General features: G+C 44.6%; 1 protein-coding gene and 1 pseudogene across 1 annotated transcript; one reads left to right on the top strand and one right to left on the bottom strand.

Annotated features, from left to right (window-relative positions):
• The first annotated feature begins 4587 nt into the window (after positions 1 to 4587).
• RNASEH1 (ribonuclease H1) lies at positions 4588 to 15331 on the top strand. The gene is made up of 8 exons (XM_053588020.1): positions 4588 to 4812; positions 6355 to 6470; positions 7647 to 7811; positions 9317 to 9416; positions 12586 to 12640; positions 13170 to 13254; positions 13817 to 13941; positions 14910 to 15331. Exons 1-8 carry the CDS (start codon positions 4685 to 4687, stop codon positions 14994 to 14996), a joined length of 861 nt encoding a protein of 286 aa, XP_053443995.1. The 5' UTR covers positions 4588 to 4684; the 3' UTR covers positions 14997 to 15331.
• Positions 9425 to 12577, bottom strand: LOC128583634 (zinc finger HIT domain-containing protein 3-like; annotated as a pseudogene).
• Positions 15332 to 17856: the final 2525 nt, after the last annotated feature.

Genomic DNA, 17856 nt, shown 5'->3' with positions numbered 1-17856 from the left:
GTATGGGGTGGGGGCAGTAACATTCTAAGTTTTTGTGACACTCAGGATAATTTTAACATCCTTCCCCATTCAACAAAAATATTTTCAGTTGGTTCAATGCCTGTAGCTCAGAAGCTAGGGCACCAGCCACATACACCGGACCTGGTGGGTTTGAACCTAGCCTGGGCCTGCCAAACAACAAAGACAACTATAACAAAAAAATAGCCGGGCGTTGTGGCAGGTGCCTGTAGTCCCAGCTACTTGGGAGGCTGAGGCAAGAGAATTGCTTAAGCCCAAGAGTTTGAGATTGCTGTGATGCCATGGCGCTCTACCCGGGGTGACAGCTCGAGACTTGTCTCAAAAAAAAAAAAAATAAAAAAGTAGTTTCAGTTATAATCATGTTATAGTCAGTAGTGATCATTATTTTCTTAATTTTTTGGTTTTAAAACCAACAATTACATTTAAAAAGGATAAATGTCAATTTTAAAGATATTAAGCAGCTTAAGTAAAATAGTTAATATTTGAGCTAAAATTTTTGCCTAGTAATTGTCACTGCCCTATTTCACTGTTTTGAATTTGACGCACAAGTGGTCACATAAAGTGAAGGAACACAAGTCCTTCTTCTTTGTCTTTCCAGTCATGGTGCCCCCGTGGTTTACTTCGGATTTGCTGTTTCAATGCAGGAGGTCAGAGTGTTCCAGGTGCTGGATCAAACCGTGCCTGATGCCAACCCCACGCCCCTGAACCAAATGAACTTCTTGTAGCTAAGTGAGCACATTGGAACCACCTGTTTAACTGGGAGGTTTAGGATTAACATCCATGTAAAGTATAATGTTTATTTAAAAACTAGTAAAAGGAAAAGAAAAAATAGTAATAAAATTATATGCATATAATATACGTGTATATGTGAGATATATAGTTAATCCCCAGCCTTGACCACTATTAGTTGCTCACATTTAGACCAGCAGGGGAGATTTTTTCTGGACAGAGTTTTTATCATGGACGTAGAATCACCAGCACTTGGTGATGAGACAAAGCAGTCTGACTTTGGTTGGGATTCATGATTATTTTTAGGTTCTCTACAGATAAGGAACCCCCACATTGCAACAGCACTTGTTCCTGAGTGATCTCGTCAGGAAGAGGAGGTGTCCGCCCCCATTTTTTTTTTTTTTTTTTTTTTTTTTGTAGAGACAGAGTCTTATTTTGTTGCCTTTGGTAGAAGGCTGTGGTGTCAAAGCTCACAGCAACCTCCAACTCCTGGGCTTAGGCGATTCTCTTGCCTCAGCCTCCCGAGTAGCTGGGACCACAGGCGCCCGCCACAATGCCTGGCTATTTTGTTGTTGCAGTTTGGCCGGGGCTGGGTTGAAACCTGCCATCCTCGGTATATGGGGCCAGCGCCCTGCCCACTGAGCCACAGCCACTGCCCATCTGCCACCATTTTATGACTGATGCTAATACAGATGACAGATGACAGGATCTTCTTCAATTCCTGAGAGGTGGAAGGGCCACCTCATGTTCACTTGCACTTCCTCTCATTCTTGGCACCACCTGGCCACATGCTCCCTGTCCCCGTCCCCTGCCCCCGCCCCTGGCCCTGTGCTCCCCATCCTTGTGCTCCCCGTCCCTGCCGCCTGGCCTCTTCCTTTTCTGTCCCTGACGGCCGTGACGGGTCCCTTGCCTGCTCTGTGTCTCTTGTGTCACTCTCCTTGCTAGAACAGAAGCTCTGCGCTGTCATCCCCATCTAGAACGGCTCTGTTCAATAAAGGAAGTGTTCGTTTTACAAATAAAATATAAATGTAAAAGGCAAAAATGTATTAATAAAAATAAAAGGATTTGTTCAGTAAAATTTGGATTCACTCAAAAGGCCCCATTAAGGCTGCAGGTTCCTCCCCCTGCCCTGCCCCCACCCCCTGACCCAATACATTCAAAATATTACCGATTCAACTTGTCATCAATATAAAAAATTGTTGAGTTTTTAGATTCTTTTTATTTTTCATACTGAGTTTTCAAAATCCAGTGCGTGTTATCCTAACAGCATATCTCAGGTGCTGCACAGCCACACGTGGCCAGAGCTATCGCATTGGATGACAGGTCTAGACAAGGGCCTGATATACTGGTGGCATGATTTTTGAGTGGACCCTGAGAAATGAGCAGAGGTGGTTTTGTTATCCCTAATTTACAGATCATAATAGACAATGGCAACAGCTACTCCTATTTGAGTTTATGTCATGTCTCAGGAATAATCTACGCACTTACATATGTTTATTATTACATCTAATATATTTTAGAAAATTATTTTGCAGTAGGAATCATCTTTCCCATTTTTTCAGCTGAGGAAATTAGGCCTCCAAGGGCTAAGTGGGTTGACTGAGGTCATACACACCCTCACAGGGCTCTTCTGGCTTCTGGTCCAGTGTCTGCCCAGAATAAGAAAACTCATATGTATTTTGATCCAGAGAGTAATATAGAAAAGATTTTCCCTTATTTTTTTTTTTTGAGACAGAGTGCCATGATATCATAGCTCACAGCAACCTCTAACTCGGGCTCAAGTGATCCTCCTGCTTCAGTTTTTCTATTTTTAGTACAGATAGGGTCTAGCTTTTGCTCAAGCTGGTCTTGAACTTGTGAGCTCAAGCAATCCAACCACCTCAGCTTCCCAGAGTGCTAGGGATTACAGGCATGAGCCACGGCATCTGGCCTGATGGAAAAGATTTTCATACACAGTAACCAGTCAATGAAATGTCAGAAGAAAAGTTTTGGAACTATGAAAACCTTCATGGGTGATCCTCCAATATAATTTAGATAATTCTAACTTACAACTTTACAGGAAAGATGAGTCTCCTGTGGTAAAGGACCACAGCCAGCCAATTTACATGGGAAAGCAAGTCCTGACTAGGTGTGACCCTAAGAGAAGCTGGAGGAGAGGGGTGCAGGTGTCAGGTCATCCTGAGAGTGGTCCCTGGGGCATCTTTAGGTTTCATCAGATAAGTGCACAAACAGGTATCATCAGCCATTACTTCACTTTTAAGGACAAAGGGGTGTGCGTGTGTGTGTGTGTGTGTGTGTAATAAGACACTTTTTAAAAGTGCAGTAGAAATGAGGAATAAAAGCTATAGCCAATTTTAATTCAAATTAGAAAAGTTGAAATGTTTAAAATTGATGTCCCTTGAATTCACACAAGAACTCATCTGACTATATCAGGATACACCTCACCTTAGGCCATTCCTTCTTCCTGAAATATTCTCTTTCAGTGAAATTCGTTTGAATAAACTTTATTATTACCCTTCAAAACTTTTTTCAGTCATGATGTTAGGTCTTACCTGACCTTCCAGGCACAATGGCTTACTCTGTTGTGTCTGGCACACACTTCCCAAACAGCTGCTTTCACACTGTGGTCTGTTTGTTGACATAGTAACCTCCGGGGACTCCTTGGTGGTTGAGCCTTGAATCCCCAGAGCCTGTTGAGATTTGAAGAAAATTAAAGAAAAGTAGTGTAAAATTAATTCAGAAAGAAAGCTTGCCAATGGAGAAGAGTTTGGAGTAAATTTTATTTGCTTATAGAGTAAAAAGTCAAACAATCAGCAGAATCTGAAGACACTGTCTTTTCAGCTACATATTCTCCCCGGTTCCTCATCCTTTTAAGCATGGGACATGCCCTGGTTAACCACCCCTTGTAGTGGAGCAGAGAAGGGGTGCACCCGAGAAAATGACACTCTCTCGTCTCTCCTTTGTGTGTACTTATTCACTCCTAGTTTTTGAATCCTAGTGTTTTTCTGCCCACAAATAAATAAGTGAATAGCCCCCTTTCATTTGTTTGGCATCGGGGAGCTCCAGAGAGATCAAGGTGACCGCCGCGGGGTGCTGGACCCTCCCAACATTGAAGACATCCGCGGTGACCCCTGCGCGGCTGAAGTGGGCAACCAGCAAGAGTGAGCAGGAGGTGCCAGCACCAGACTGCTGCCTGGAGGACAGGGATGTAAACCTGACCCTCACCCTTCCTCTCTGGGATGGGGACCTCGGCCAGTCACAGGCTCCCACCACCAGGCACGCACCTGTCTAGGCTCCGCCCTATCCACAGCACTCGCCGCTCCAGGACCCCTGCCACGCCCACGCCCCCATAGGCTCCGCCCCACCCAGATGACACCCCACCCCGGGACCTCCACTAAGTCCCACTCTATCATTATCATTATTATTATTATTTAAATAGAGTCTCACTTTGTCGCCCCCAGTAGAGTGCCGTGGCGCCACAACTCACAGCAACCTCGGACGCTTGGGGCTCAAGCGATTTTCTTGCCTCAGCCTCCCCAGTAGTTAGGACTACAGACGCCCGCCGCGATGCCCAGCTATTTTTAGAGGCGAGTCTCGCCCTTGCTCAGGCAGGTCTTGAACCTGTGAGCGCAGGCAATCCACCCGCCTCAGCCTCCCAGAGTGCTGGGATTACAGGCGTGAGCCACTGCGCTCAGCCCCGCTTTATTATTGATATCCGGGAAAGGGAGGTGCTCGCAAGGCACGCGCTCCCGGCCCCGCCCCCAGAGCCCGCCCCAGCCCCACCTCCCCTAGACTCCGCCCTTCCCCAGGCCCGCCCCTCATGCCCGGATGTGCGTCATTTCTCTGCGCTGCCGGCGGAAGTGTGGCTGTGAGTGCGATCGGGGCTACTTGCCTCAGGTCCGAAGCCGAAATGCTGTTGGGTGCCTGACAGTAAACGATGGGCCGGCTGCTGTCTCTGGCCCACAGAGTCGCCTTGACCGCTGTGCGCTGCAGCCAGGGCTGTTGTGGGCTCGGGATGTTCTATGCAGTGAGGAGAGGCCGCAAGACCGGGGTCTTTCTGACCTGGTGAGTGGGCCCCCCCGAGGCTGCTCCCTGCCGGCTCTCGGTGACTCTGGCCCCGGCAGCCTGGCTGTCGTAGCGAATGTCGTTCCTGGAGTCTGAATGAGTCGGGTGGCCTCCCTGCTCAGCGGGCGTCGTTCCGGAGGCTCACGGCCCGTAGGAGCCTCTGGACTGAAGTTTTGTTTGGAACGCCAGAAACACTCCATAAAGCCGGAGGGTGGCCGGGGGCCTGTATTAATCCTTCGCTATTGTTGAAATTAGAAAATCCTCCCAAAGTAGCTCGTAATCATTACCAACCAAGCACTACCTGATTTTCCGTACCAGTTAAATTGTAGTTGTAATTAGATAAGTAATTGTACTTATCTAATCCTCCCCGTTTGTGAAAAAAATTCTGACAAACTGATGTTGGAATTGGATTCCTATAGCAATCCTTGGAAGAGAGCGGGATTGTTCTCATTATCAGGTGTAGTTCCTCTGGTTAGGAAGCTCACAGGGCCAGTGAATGACAGAGATAGGACTTGAGTCCAGGTTTTCTGACTCCAAGACCAGAACTCATCTCACTGTGTGATATCAAGGTTTATTATATTTCCCTGTGCATGGTAGCGTTAGTATTGAGGATGAAGCATGTCAGAAGTTGAACTGTTTGTTGTATCAAAATGACTAATAGCATTTCTTTTACAAAGACTCCAAAATTGTAGTATGATTTGAGTTTGAGGAAGCCTTGTGGTTCTGGTGTACCGTCTGGCTGGCATACAGTAGAACTCGGCGGTTAGATAAAACTAAGAACTGCAAGATCTGACCCTTTGCTTCCAAGGAACTGACAGCCCATCCTCTTCACACTACAGTCCCTCCTTTGTATCCACAGTGCATATCCTCTTATTCAACCAACCATGAATCTAAAATACGTGGAGGGAAAAAGGCAATAAAAAATAAAAGTTGAGTCCAGGAGTTCAAGGTTGTAATAACCTATGAAAATGGCATTTCACTCTAGCTTGGGTAACAAAAGTGAGACCCTGTCTCAGGGGGAAAAAAAATGCAACAATTTAAACATAAAAAGACAGTACGTGAGGCTGGATGTGGTGGCTTACACCTGTCATCCTAGTACTTTGGGAGGTCAATTTGGGAAGATTGCTTGAGGTCAGGAACTTGGGAGGCTGAGTCTGAAGGATTGTTTGAGCCCAGGAGTTTGAGGTTGCAGTGAACTGTGATGAAACCATTACACACTAGCCCAGTGACAGAATGAGACCCTATCTCAAAAAAAAAAAAACAAAAACAAAAAAACAAACCAAAGACTATGCAGTATAACTACTTACATAGCATTTGCATTGTATTAGGTATTACAGGTAATCTAGAGATGAAGTGTAGAGGAGGAGGTGTAGTTTATATACAAATAGATGATTTTATATGAGGGACTTGATCTTGGTGTCCATTGGGGGTGGGGGTAGGGGATCCTGGAACCAACCCCCTTCAGTTACTGAGGGACAATTGTATTCCCAACCTGAGAATGGGATAAGTTAAAGGAGTTTTAACATTGTGTATCTTTCCCAGGAATGAGTGCAGAGCACAAGTGGACCGGTTTCCTGCTGCCAGATTTAAGAAGTTTGCTACAGAAGATGAGGCCTGGGCCTTTGTTAGGAACTCTGCAAGCCCAGATGGTTCAGAAGGTAGTCACCTTTCATGTCAACCTATTCAAAGCTGTTCAAATCCCAGATATCATTTGATCTATAACCCCCATACACATAAAGAAGATACTCTGACTGTTTTCATTTTACAAATCAGAACTGGGCTGGAAGCAGTTAAAAATACTGTTTTGTGTCCATGGCAGCACTACATGTTAGAGACAGGCAGGGCTCAGATCCTTGTTCTATGCCAGCTCCTCACTGTGCCATAATTTCTTGTTTTTTAATCATTTTAATTTTTTTTAAATTTCTTTTTAAAAACTACTTGCACTGTTAATGGACTGAACAGGCTGTGGTTTTTAAAGGGATGAACTGTTCCTTTCATGGTGCACACCTTTGTTCTGTTTCCTTTTCTTTTTGGACAGAGTCACATGATCTGGATTTCTTCCAGCTGCATGTGTTACAGGAAGTATGGTTATTTGAAGTGTAAGGACTAATATAAGAGACATCAGATATGCAGGACTCAGACAAGCAAGATGACTGCCTTAGAGCACAGGATATTGAACTCTGACTTTAGTGATATGGTAGCCAAATAAAAATAAATGTATCGGAACCTTCCTTGAGGAAGTGATTTTTCATTAACTTTACTTACACATTTTTTTACTGCAGGGGACTAAGACCAAGCAGAGCACAGTTTTGATCAGTTTCTCTTGAACAGTCTGGATCCGACTAAGGTACTCACATATCAGCTACCCCTCTGGGATGTCAGAACAATCCTAGACAAAGCACAGTTCAGAGAGAGGCAAGTCATGCTCTGAAACCACCCCTGAGGGCTAGTCCAGAGGCAGGGAGACCCTCATTCAGCGTGTCTGCTTCACCCGTCTCTTCCCAACCCTGTCTCTCCCCAGTGCCTGTTAAAGGGGCTTCTGCTGGAATGGTTAGGTTTTCTGCCCAGAGGAGGAAAATCAGTTCTGGATAGAAAGCAAGTTTAAAAGTATGTCTCTTGTTTTGGTTTGGGTTCTTAATATTTCTTTTTCAGATTTTTTTTGTTTGTTTGTTTTTAACCATTTAGTAATTTATTTATAATCTCAATTCTTTCAATACTTCCCAAAGTGCTGGGATTATAAGCATGAGCCTCTGTGCCCAGCCAGATTTCTTTATTCTTAAGCATTTTGTGTTACGTTCCTTGTTTCTGGCTCACCAATAGACTCTGTCTTTCAGGGCAGAAGAATAAACATGTACAAGAATCACAAACGAAAACCAGCAAGCGACCCCGTGAGCCCCTGGATAAAGATGAAGAGGACAGTGCAGAGCCATGTGCAAAGCACCTGAGACAGGGTGCAGAGTCGGCTCCTTCAGTCAGCAAAGACGCATTTTCTTATATGGGTATATTTTTCTTGGATTTTTTTATTTTTAGTGTAACAGTCATGAAAATATATATGTAAAAAATAACTTTTCCCACTTTATTAATGGGGAAATTTGAGCTTCTGTTTATCATTCTCATTTTTACCTGTAAAGGTTATTTAGAAATTGCTATTTTATAATTGATCTAGTAGTATGGAATTAAGCTTTGGATGTCTTGGGAAACCTTGTATAGACTACAAATGGAAAACATTGTATTATTTTGAAAGACAGACAGGTATTCCTTATGTATACAATACTTACGTCACAAAGATAAAGAAAATGCAAAGAGTTTAGGTTCCTTAAATAAGAAAGGCCCTAGACACAGCTGCTTGTTTTAATCAAGTAGCACTAGCATTTTAACCTTTTGTATTGAATCTTCCAAACTATAAGAGATTGTACCTTATTCTGAGAAGCAGAATACTAATGAACTTTTCCTCTACCTTTAACTCCAGGAATCAGTTGTATATATTTAGTGACTTAGGGTATATAAGTCTCATTTTTGTCTTTTACACATATGAGCAGAAAATATAAATAGTATTTTTATGTAAATCAGTATCTTTTTAGGTTCTAATTTTATTCCAGGGAAGCCAGTAGAAAATGTCCTATCAGGTTGTATTTTAGATCAGTAGGTGCTTGAGGTTGAGACAGTTCGGTAGCTGATAGAAATCAAGTTCCAGTGGGACCAAGGAGGCTTGCCCGATATTTATGTCCCTGCAAGCCCGCAGCCGCTCCTGTGAGGACATATCCCTGTCCTTTCCTGGAGGCTCGTGTTCCCTTGGCCTCCGCTGGGTTCAGTCTGCAGTCCTTGGGGCAAATGCCTCCTGTGCCGGCTGCCTCTGTGTGCTCCTGTGCCCTGCTCTTTGGCCCTCTGCACCCTCACTTCTGCTCCCAGCACGTTGCTCAGAGTGTTTGCTGGTCACCGGTGGCCTGAGAGGGGCCCTCAGTCCTTTTCCACCTTGTGCTTTGCTGCCTTGGTGTGTCATTCACACCCTCTGTATGGAGGGAATGAAGCTAAGGTGGGGACTACACTTGAGTAATGGCAGGTATGCCAGGGAAGAGATGAGAGCAACGTCCTTCAGAGGACTGAACCTCCTAGCAGGCTGGGCCACCATCATACTGAGGTGCCACTTGTCTCTGAGTGGATAGCTTTCATGAGAGTGAAGGTGACTATACACAGAAAGGACAGGGATGTTGTCCTTTGACACCTCAGTGTGGGTTGTAAGCAGCAGTTTTCATGGCAGTGAGTTCTAGTTTACAAAGGGTCAGCCTTTGTCCTGAACATGCCTGGCATGTGGGACCCTGTAAGTGATTCCAGACAAACATGTCCCATGTAAGGAACTGATCCTGTTTTCCTAGACAGGAAACTTCCATGGCATTGTAAAATGTCCTTTGCATTTAAAATGCTAATTCCACCATAGTGAAATTTTGAAGTGAATTTTAGTTTTAGTAATGTCAGCCCAGCAGCACGTACTGCTTTCCTCCCACAGGAGACTCTGTTGTCGTGTACACTGACGGCTGCTGCTCCAGTAACGGGCGGAGGAGGGCACGAGCAGGCATCGGAGTCTACTGGGGCCCAGGCCATCCTTTGTAAGTGAGCAGAAGAAGCTGAGTTGTTAAGCTTCACATTTTACCGAGTCACTCTGTAGAACTTGTGGTAAGGTGAGGTGGGATCTGCTTCCTGGGTGATTATCTGGAGAACCTACCAAATAAAAGGCTTTGAAGGAGATAGCAGAACAGAGTTTGATTCATGTGGGTACTGAAGGGTGCCATCCTTCAGAACATCCGGTACCTTGGCATTGCCTTTCCAGCCCCGACCCTGGACCAGTCTGCCTCACTGTTGAGCTTTTACACCAAAGTGACCTCACTACCTCTTAACTGCAGAGTCCCCTGGCATGCTGGGAGATGGTCTTGGCGGGGACGCACCTGGACAGGTCTGAGACTGGGAAGCCATCTTACCACTAGGTCCTCTTGGGGGTGGCTCCTTGTTTTTGAAAAGGCACAAAGTCAAGGTGATGTGAAATGCGATCATTCAAGTACACCCCGCCCTTGGTGTGAATGACCCCACCTAGCTGATGGCCCTACTGGGTTCTGTGCCTCGCTCACCTGTCCCCAAAGCACTGTTAGGCTGATTTAATGCCGATTGTAACAATTCCATTTTGCCTTTCCATTGAGCTTACAGTTTACAAAGTTTTCCACTTTCTTTCGCTGTATCTTCTCACTTTAGCTTTTGGAGCCCTGGAACAGGAACCACGTGTGTGTAGCGCTGAGTGTCCCTGAGTTTCATGCCTTTCAGGTCCAGGGCTCCTTCCGTGACACATGCCATGGCATCTGTCAGCCTGACATTATTGTCATTGGTGTGATTCTGTCTTCCATTTACCACACATTTTATTCTCATCACACTGGGCTGGTAGAGGAAGGAGGTGTGTACTTGTGTGTACACTCCATGCTGTCCTAGGCTCTCCCACAGTGTTGGGATGCAGGTTCTGTCTTTAAGTTTAGGATCTGCATCAGACACAGAGGAGGTGGACTGCAGCAGCTGCTGGGAGAATGGCAGGAAATAGGCCTAAAGTTGAGCAGGGAGGCTTCACATTCTAGGGCTCCCTCTGGGTACCTGAGGGACTTCCATGAGATCATAGGTGGGGGCCTGACAGCAGCAGCTCAGAGCGAAGGTGGTGGCACAGGCCTGAGGCTGGTACTCAAGATTTGAAAGGGCGACCACATCTTCAGAGAGAGGAGCTGAGAAGACCTGTCCTTTTATCTGTATCCCCGAATCCTGTGTAGGCCCTTTCAGCAAGGAGAGGGCTGGGGCTTCTCCTTGGCCTCTGCTTGGCCTCACAAGCATTCCAGTAGGAATCCTGCAGACTTGTCTGGAGACATTGGTACCAGCTCTTTTGTACGTCCCTGTCCTTGAGACACTGGGCAGGTGCTTTAGACTGATCATGCTTCTTCTTCAACTCTTCTAATTCAAGAAATCCATGTTCTTTTAGGAAGTTCTGGGTCTCCTGGTTACTCCAAGATTTTTTTTCTTTTTTTTCCCCCCAGAGACAGGATCTCAGTCTGTTACCCAGGCATCATCAACGGCTCCCTGCAGCCTCCAAATCCTAGGCTCAAGCAATTCTCCTGCATCAGCCTCCTGATTGTATGGTACTACAGGCACGCATCACCAGGCCTACCTAATTTTAAAAAAAAGCTTTTTTTAGAGACGGCCTCACTGTGTCCCCCCAGCCTGGGCTCAGACTCCTGGCCTCCAGTGGTCCTCTAGTGCTGGCCTCCCAAATGTTGGGATTATGAGCACCAGCCGACACAAACCATCACGCCTGACCTTTATTTTTGTTCTTTCAGTAGAGATGGAGTCTCGCTCCCAGGCTGGACTTGAACTGCTGTAACTCAAGTAATTCTCCTGCCTCAGCCTTCCACGTCGCTGAGACTGGTGGCGTGCAGCATTGCATCAGCTTACTCCCAGTGCCCATTAACTGGCCTGAGAGTTTTCTTTTTTTTTATTTAATAAATTATTCATTTAATGTAATTTCAAAATTATGAACAAAGATGAACAATGCAACGTACAAGAATCAGCACATCTTGATTTCATTAACACCGATCAAGTTTTTAACTTAAATGGGTATAAAACTGGTATCATTTATGATTGTCTATCATAACTGTACCAAAAATAAAACATTTAGAAACAACCATCTGAATGTCAAGGTTTTTTGCCATAAAGGATATGTCACCTTGAAGATGAATCAAGGCGATATGTGCCTGAAACATGAGCCCAGAGGTGGAGGATCTGCATAACTGCCATCAGCCAGTCTGTGTCTTGGAAGTCACCTCTCCTCCTCAGGGCCCCCACACCAGTGGTCTCCTAGGACAAGTGGGTAAGCTCTGGGCAGCAAGCTTGAGCAAGCAGCACAATAATCCATGTTAAGGATCCTCATTCTGGGATGGCTCAACAATTCCTAAACAGCAGTCTGCAAACTCCGTAAACAAGGGCTCTTGCATGTAGGCTCTCATGAGCTTTGCTTTGTCGTCCCCCTGATCAAGGCCGACCATCAGTTGTCTGAGGTGTGGATTAAGCAATAATCTTCTTAATGCTGCAGATTCCTCTAAATTCTTTAAATTCCGCAAAGAAACTGTCTTCTTCCTCATCACTATTGAGAAAATCAGCTACCAAGGAATCATCATCTTTATTTTCCACAGGCCTACTAGTTTTTGCAGGAACAGATGATCTTATTTTTCTCTCAGCAGGATGAGTTTCAGGGTTGCACTGCTCTTTGTGCTTCCGGAAGCAGGTCACCGAGCAATAGGGCACGCGGCAGGCTGGGCAACGGTATTTGGGCTTCTCCAAGCAGATGATGCAGACCACCGCGCTGCAATTGAGCAATGCCATGTCTCGCACCCGGCAGGTCCCCAGCCCGCCCCCAAGCTGGCCTGAGAGTTTTCATGTTCTTTGGTTTCTTTTTACTTCCTGAAGCTATCTAGTAATTTCAGTAAAGTCTCACTTTCTCCATTCTTATTCTTGAGTTTTCTCCTGGGATACTTCTCAGAACCACCATAGGGCCAACCCAGGGTCTGCAGAGAACCAGTGCCCAGTCTGCTCTGCTGGGATCCAGGGGGCTCAGAAGTCACCCGGGTGTGGAAACGTGTTTATTCTTCTCTGCTTCTTGCAAAACACACACTAGCTTATTGTTCCCTATTAAGAGGCATCCCTTTGAGAATTACATTTATAATTTTTATTTTATTTTCTATTCTTTTGAAACAGAAATGTAGGCATTAGACTTCCTGGGCGCCAGACAAACCAAAGAGCAGAGATTCATGTAAGTTATCAAAGATATTTATGTTTTGTCATTCTTTAGCATTGACTGTGATCTTTTGTTTTGTTTTGTTTTTGAGATAGAGTCTTACTTTGTCTCCCTTGGTGCAGTACTGTTGCATCATAGCTCACAGCAACCTCAAACTCTTGGACTCAAGTGAACCTCTTGCCTCAGTTTTTCGGAGACATGGTCTCACTGGCTCAGGCTGGTCTCGAACTCATGAGCTCAAGCAATCCACCTGCCTCAGTCTCCCAGAGTGCTAGGATTATTGGTGTGAGCCACTGTGCTTGGCTGAACATATTTGTTTGTAAGATATTCTAAGTCTAGAAGAAACCTGGAGATGATAACAATTCTGAAAGATAAGACATTTTTAGAAAAATTGTAAAAACTTTCCTTCATTTTAAATAGGTATCTACACAGGAGAACTATGTATGTAGTAGCATTTCCTATAGTGACTGTAATCACAGTAATAATCACCCGTCATGTCATAGCAGAACACTTCCTGTAGCTGACTATCCCTTTGTCTTTCAAGGCAGCCTGCAAAGCTATTGAACAAGCAAAGGCTCAAAACATCAACAAGTTGGTTTTATATACAGACAGTATGTTCACTATAAATGGTAAGCTTTCTCATTGCATTTCTTAATAACTATGTTTCTAGTAATTATAACGGAAGATAGGTATTTCTTTGCCCAGTAGGAGGTATCAGAGGAGAGCCCAGGTATGGGGATAACATTTGGTTGTGAGATATAAAGGAGGAGTGAGGGTTCTGGAGTCTTGGTTCTGCTGCTGCAGTATTTCCCCAGTGCTTTTTCCTTTGCTGGGTTCTGGAGATTCCATCATGAGCGGGTGTGACTCTGCCTTAATGGTGCTTCTAGTCTAAGTGTGATGCCGGGTATGGAAGCACGTGGGAGGATGGTTATGAGGCTGGGGACAGTTTCTTGGAGGAAGTGACATCTTAAGCTGAGAGCTGTAGCTCAAGTACAAGTCAGGAAAGGGACGGATCGTGGGTATTTGAGGCTGTGCCAAAGTACAAAGCAACTGAGGCCGACCAAGGAAGTGAAGAAGAGCCCAGGGTGGCTACTTGGAGTACAAGTGGGGACAGTTATGAGGGGTCAGACGAGGGAGGCACAAAGGCCGGGACACTCAGTAGTGACTTGCTAGTGGTGTGCATTCCTGCAGGTATAACCAACTGGGTTCAAGGCTGGAAGAAGAACGGCTGGAGGACAAGCACAGGGAAAGAGGTGATCAACAAAGAGGACTTCATGGCCCTGGAGAAGCTCACCCAGGACATGAACATTCAGTGGGTGAGTGTCATGGCTGTTGACCCAGTGGTGCCAGTTTACTAGAGCTTACTCATTTACACAAGTGATTTAATGATAGTTGCCATTATGTTATTACCATAACATATTAAAACATACTTGATTCTTTGATCATTGTATGAATAACACTGTCTTAATGAGAGTGTTACTCATTAAGCGTGTAAGGCATGGGCAGTGAGATCTGAAGGCTGCTCTGTAGTCCTCATGTTTATTATTGAGTCAAGGTGCCAGGCACAGGCGCACATGTCACTAGTAAGGGGAACTGTCAGTCGGCCTGTTAGTTTATTTGAAGTGAAACATAATGTTAAATAAAACTCTCATAAATTTGTAGGATAAATCCTTGGTAGTATGACTTTTATTACAAAATGGAAGCTTTTTAAAATAATAGATAATTTTCATTTAAAATATTTTTTCAAGTAGTATAGAGCAAGATAAACTGCAACCATGCTCCATTCCCACCTGGGTGCCTTCCCATGACCGCTGATGACAGTTTGGTGACCTAATATGTAAATTGGCTTCAGCAGTGTAAATGTGAACAATAGTTAAATAAGGACATCCCTTCTTTCTAACAGAATTTGAAAGTAGTAAAGTGTGTGCGTGTGTGAGTGCGCATGCGTGTGTTTATATGTGTGTACATATTCACCCATCTATACGCACATGAGTTTTGCCTGGAAAGCTTGCCAGGTGCCACTGTTAAGTGGGGGAAAAGCAGTGTGAACAGTAAAACCCAATTCATAGAAAAGCAATGGAATTTCTATAAACGCATCCTTGCATTAGTGCACTGAGAGTACATGTGGTCCTGTTCAGAATCCTGCTGGGAAAGAGGAACTGCAGAGGTGAACTTGAGTACTTGGTTGCTCTGAATGGTTGAGTTTTTTTACCATGAGAATATAATATAGTATTACTTGTGTAAAAATCAGTAAAAATGAAGGAGAAAATATTTATTTTCACAGATGCATATTCCTGGTCACTCGGGATTTAGAGGCAATGAAGAAGCTGATAGGTTAGCAAGAGAAGGAGCTAAGCAGTCTGCAGATTGAGTAAAATGACTTTAGGACCCGAGGAGACTGAACCCAGTGGCTGTGTCAATACTTTTACTTGCTGGTGTGGAAGAGAAGACTGCAGGCTGGACCATTGTAGCAGGTCTGCAGACCTGGCTGTCACACTGACTCGGGTGGCAGGGTGGCTTTCTGTGATAGGAAGTGGTCACATGTATGATAAATTAAACATCTTTGAGATTTGAGACCTGTGTGAATTCTCAGCATTATGCTTAAATTTGGCTTGATACTGTTCCTGTTTTATTGCAGTCTGGCCCCAAATGCCACAGCTTTGATTTTGATTAGGAACTAATAAAACATTGTCATTAAAAGATGCAGACAGGATGTCTGGAACTATTCTGAAAGCATTCATTTACCTTCCAATTTGCAGGGTTGAGTCTCTTGGGCAGACAGGTCGCTCTGGCTATTAGGCTACTCTAAAGGGACAGTTACCACTTTCAAAGACCAAGATATTATAAATCTTTCCAAAAATTTCTTTGGCCTTTTTTGGGGGGAGGGAGAGGGACAGAGTCTCATTATGTCGCTGTCGGTAGAGTGCCAAAGCATCACAGCTCCTAGCAACCTCAAACTCTTGGGCTTACGCGATTCTCTCGCCTTAGCCTCCGAAGTAGCTGGGACTACAGACACCCACCACAATGCCAGGCTATTTTTTTGTTATTGTTATTGTTGAGCAGGCCCTGGCCGGGTTCGAACCCACCAGCCCCTGTGCATGTGGCCGGCACCCTAACCACTGAGCCATGGGCACCGAGCCTCTTTGGCTTTTTATGTTAAAAATACCATGCAAGTTGTTTTGGAGAGCAAGATGGTGGCCGAGTAACAGCTTCCTTACATCTGGGCACCGTGAGTCTGGGGAGATAGGACTCCAGGCATCTCTGGCTGGTGGGATCTACCTATCATCACCCCTGTGAGGATACAGGGAGTCAACGAGAGACTTCTGGACCCCAAGAGGAGGACTAAAACAGTGGAAAAACGGCAAGTGGTCGCGTGTGTTCAATCGGTCTAAACCTGCCTGTAGCTGTAAGTTCAGTAGCAGCGAGACTGCCAACTGGAAAGGCCTTACCTGTGAACTGTTTTGGTGTCTTTGGACTTGGCACTCAGTTCAACTGCCTTGGGGAGAGCTTGGGCGGGAGTGTGGAGAACTTTGGCCGTTGTCTATGGCCCCCTGTCTGACCCTCTGAGCCAGACAGAGCTAATATTGTTTGGCTGTGGGCCACAGTGAGCCATTGTGAGTGATCTGCCCTGGAAAGCTCCACCCTCAGGGTCGCAGAGCTAGAATCTGGGTAGGAGCTGGTAACCTAGCAACCGAGTAGCCTAAGGGTGGGGTCTGAGCCGCCTTGCAGCCCTAACCCTCAGAGGCAGAGTGAGACTGCTTTTGGCACACTGGGTAAGTGGATAGCCACTTCAGCAGTGATTCCAGCGACAAGCACTTTCCTGGGAAAGCTTCTGCTCAGCAAGTTTACAAGTTCAAAGTGCCTTTTAAGTGGGCTGAACAGAGATTTCGGGTGTCTACCTGCTGGGGTTTGAGAAATCAGCAGCCTCCAGTCGTATCAGAACTGTGATTAACATCTCATACCCCAGAAGACCACGTGTTGCCCAGACAATATTCAATAACACATACATACTGCTTGGTTTTTGGTTGTGTTCTTTTTTTTTTTTTTTTTTTTTGGTTTGGTTGTTTTTTTGTTTATTTTGATGTTGTTGATGTTGTTTTTTAATTTCAACCTTTTACATACAGATCCTTTTTCTTTCTCAATTTTTCTAGTTTAATTATAATTTCCCATTGCTGCCTTTCTCAATAACTAGAACTTCATTTTTGCTAGTGTTTCTACTGCTATTATTTGGTTTTTCACCCAATTTTATCCTGCAAAGTTTTCTGTTTGCTTGTTTTGGTTTGATTTATGCCATTTTTGTCTTTCCTCTCTACTTGGTGGAGGTGGTGTACTGTGTCTCACCAGGTTAGCAAAGAGCTGCTGACCTCAAGGGAACCACCCAACTGGGCACCCCAATAAGGTGGGTTTTCTTTAAAGTTGTGTCAGCGTACCCTACTGTATACCTATATTGCTCAATCTTCCTGTTTCTGTGCCTCTCTTCTTTTTGTCAATATTCCTTTTACCCACCCCCTCTCCTTTCTCTATTTTTTTTTTTCTTATCACTCGGTCCTCCTTTATTTCATCCCTTTCTTGCTCTTCAACCTTCTTACCCTTCTGGTTCTGTACCAAAAGGACTCACCTAACCCTTAGTCCACAGGCAAAAGAACTTAAAGAGCAAGAGGAAGTGAAAGGAAAATTAGGGCAAGGAAACAGATAAAAGAAATCACTCATGAGGAAAAATCAGCAAAAAATTCCAGGCAACATGAAGAACCAGTCCAGAACAACCTTGCCAAGGGACTATGAGTTAGCTACTGCAGAGGATTTCACCTGTAAAGAAATGTTAGGAATGACAGAAAGGGAATTTAGAATACACATGTTGAAAACAATGAAAGAAATGATGGAAACAATGAAGGAAGCTGCAAATAAAGTGGAAAATAACCAAAAGGAAATACAAAAACAGAATCAAATCAGAGATGAACGATATGAAGAATATAAAAAGGATATAGCAGAGCTGAAGGAACTGAAACAGTCAATGAGGGAACTTAAAGATGCAATGGAAAGTATCAGCAACAGGTTAGACCATGCAGAAGAAAGAATTTCAGAGGTAGAAGACAAAGTTCTTGAGATAACTCAGATAGTAAAAGAGGCAGAAAAGAAGACAGAAAAGCAGAACGTTCATTGTGAGAATTATGGGACTTTCTGAAGCGTTCCAACATACGAGTTATAGGAATTCCAGAAGGGGAAGAAGAATG

This window comes from Nycticebus coucang, chromosome 4, assembly GCF_027406575.1.
Source record: "Nycticebus coucang isolate mNycCou1 chromosome 4, mNycCou1.pri, whole genome shotgun sequence".
Classification (NCBI taxonomy): domain Eukaryota; kingdom Metazoa; phylum Chordata; class Mammalia; order Primates; family Lorisidae; genus Nycticebus; species Nycticebus coucang.
Note: the sequence above shows the minus strand (reverse complement) of the source record. Positions and strands in the feature narration are given on the sequence as shown.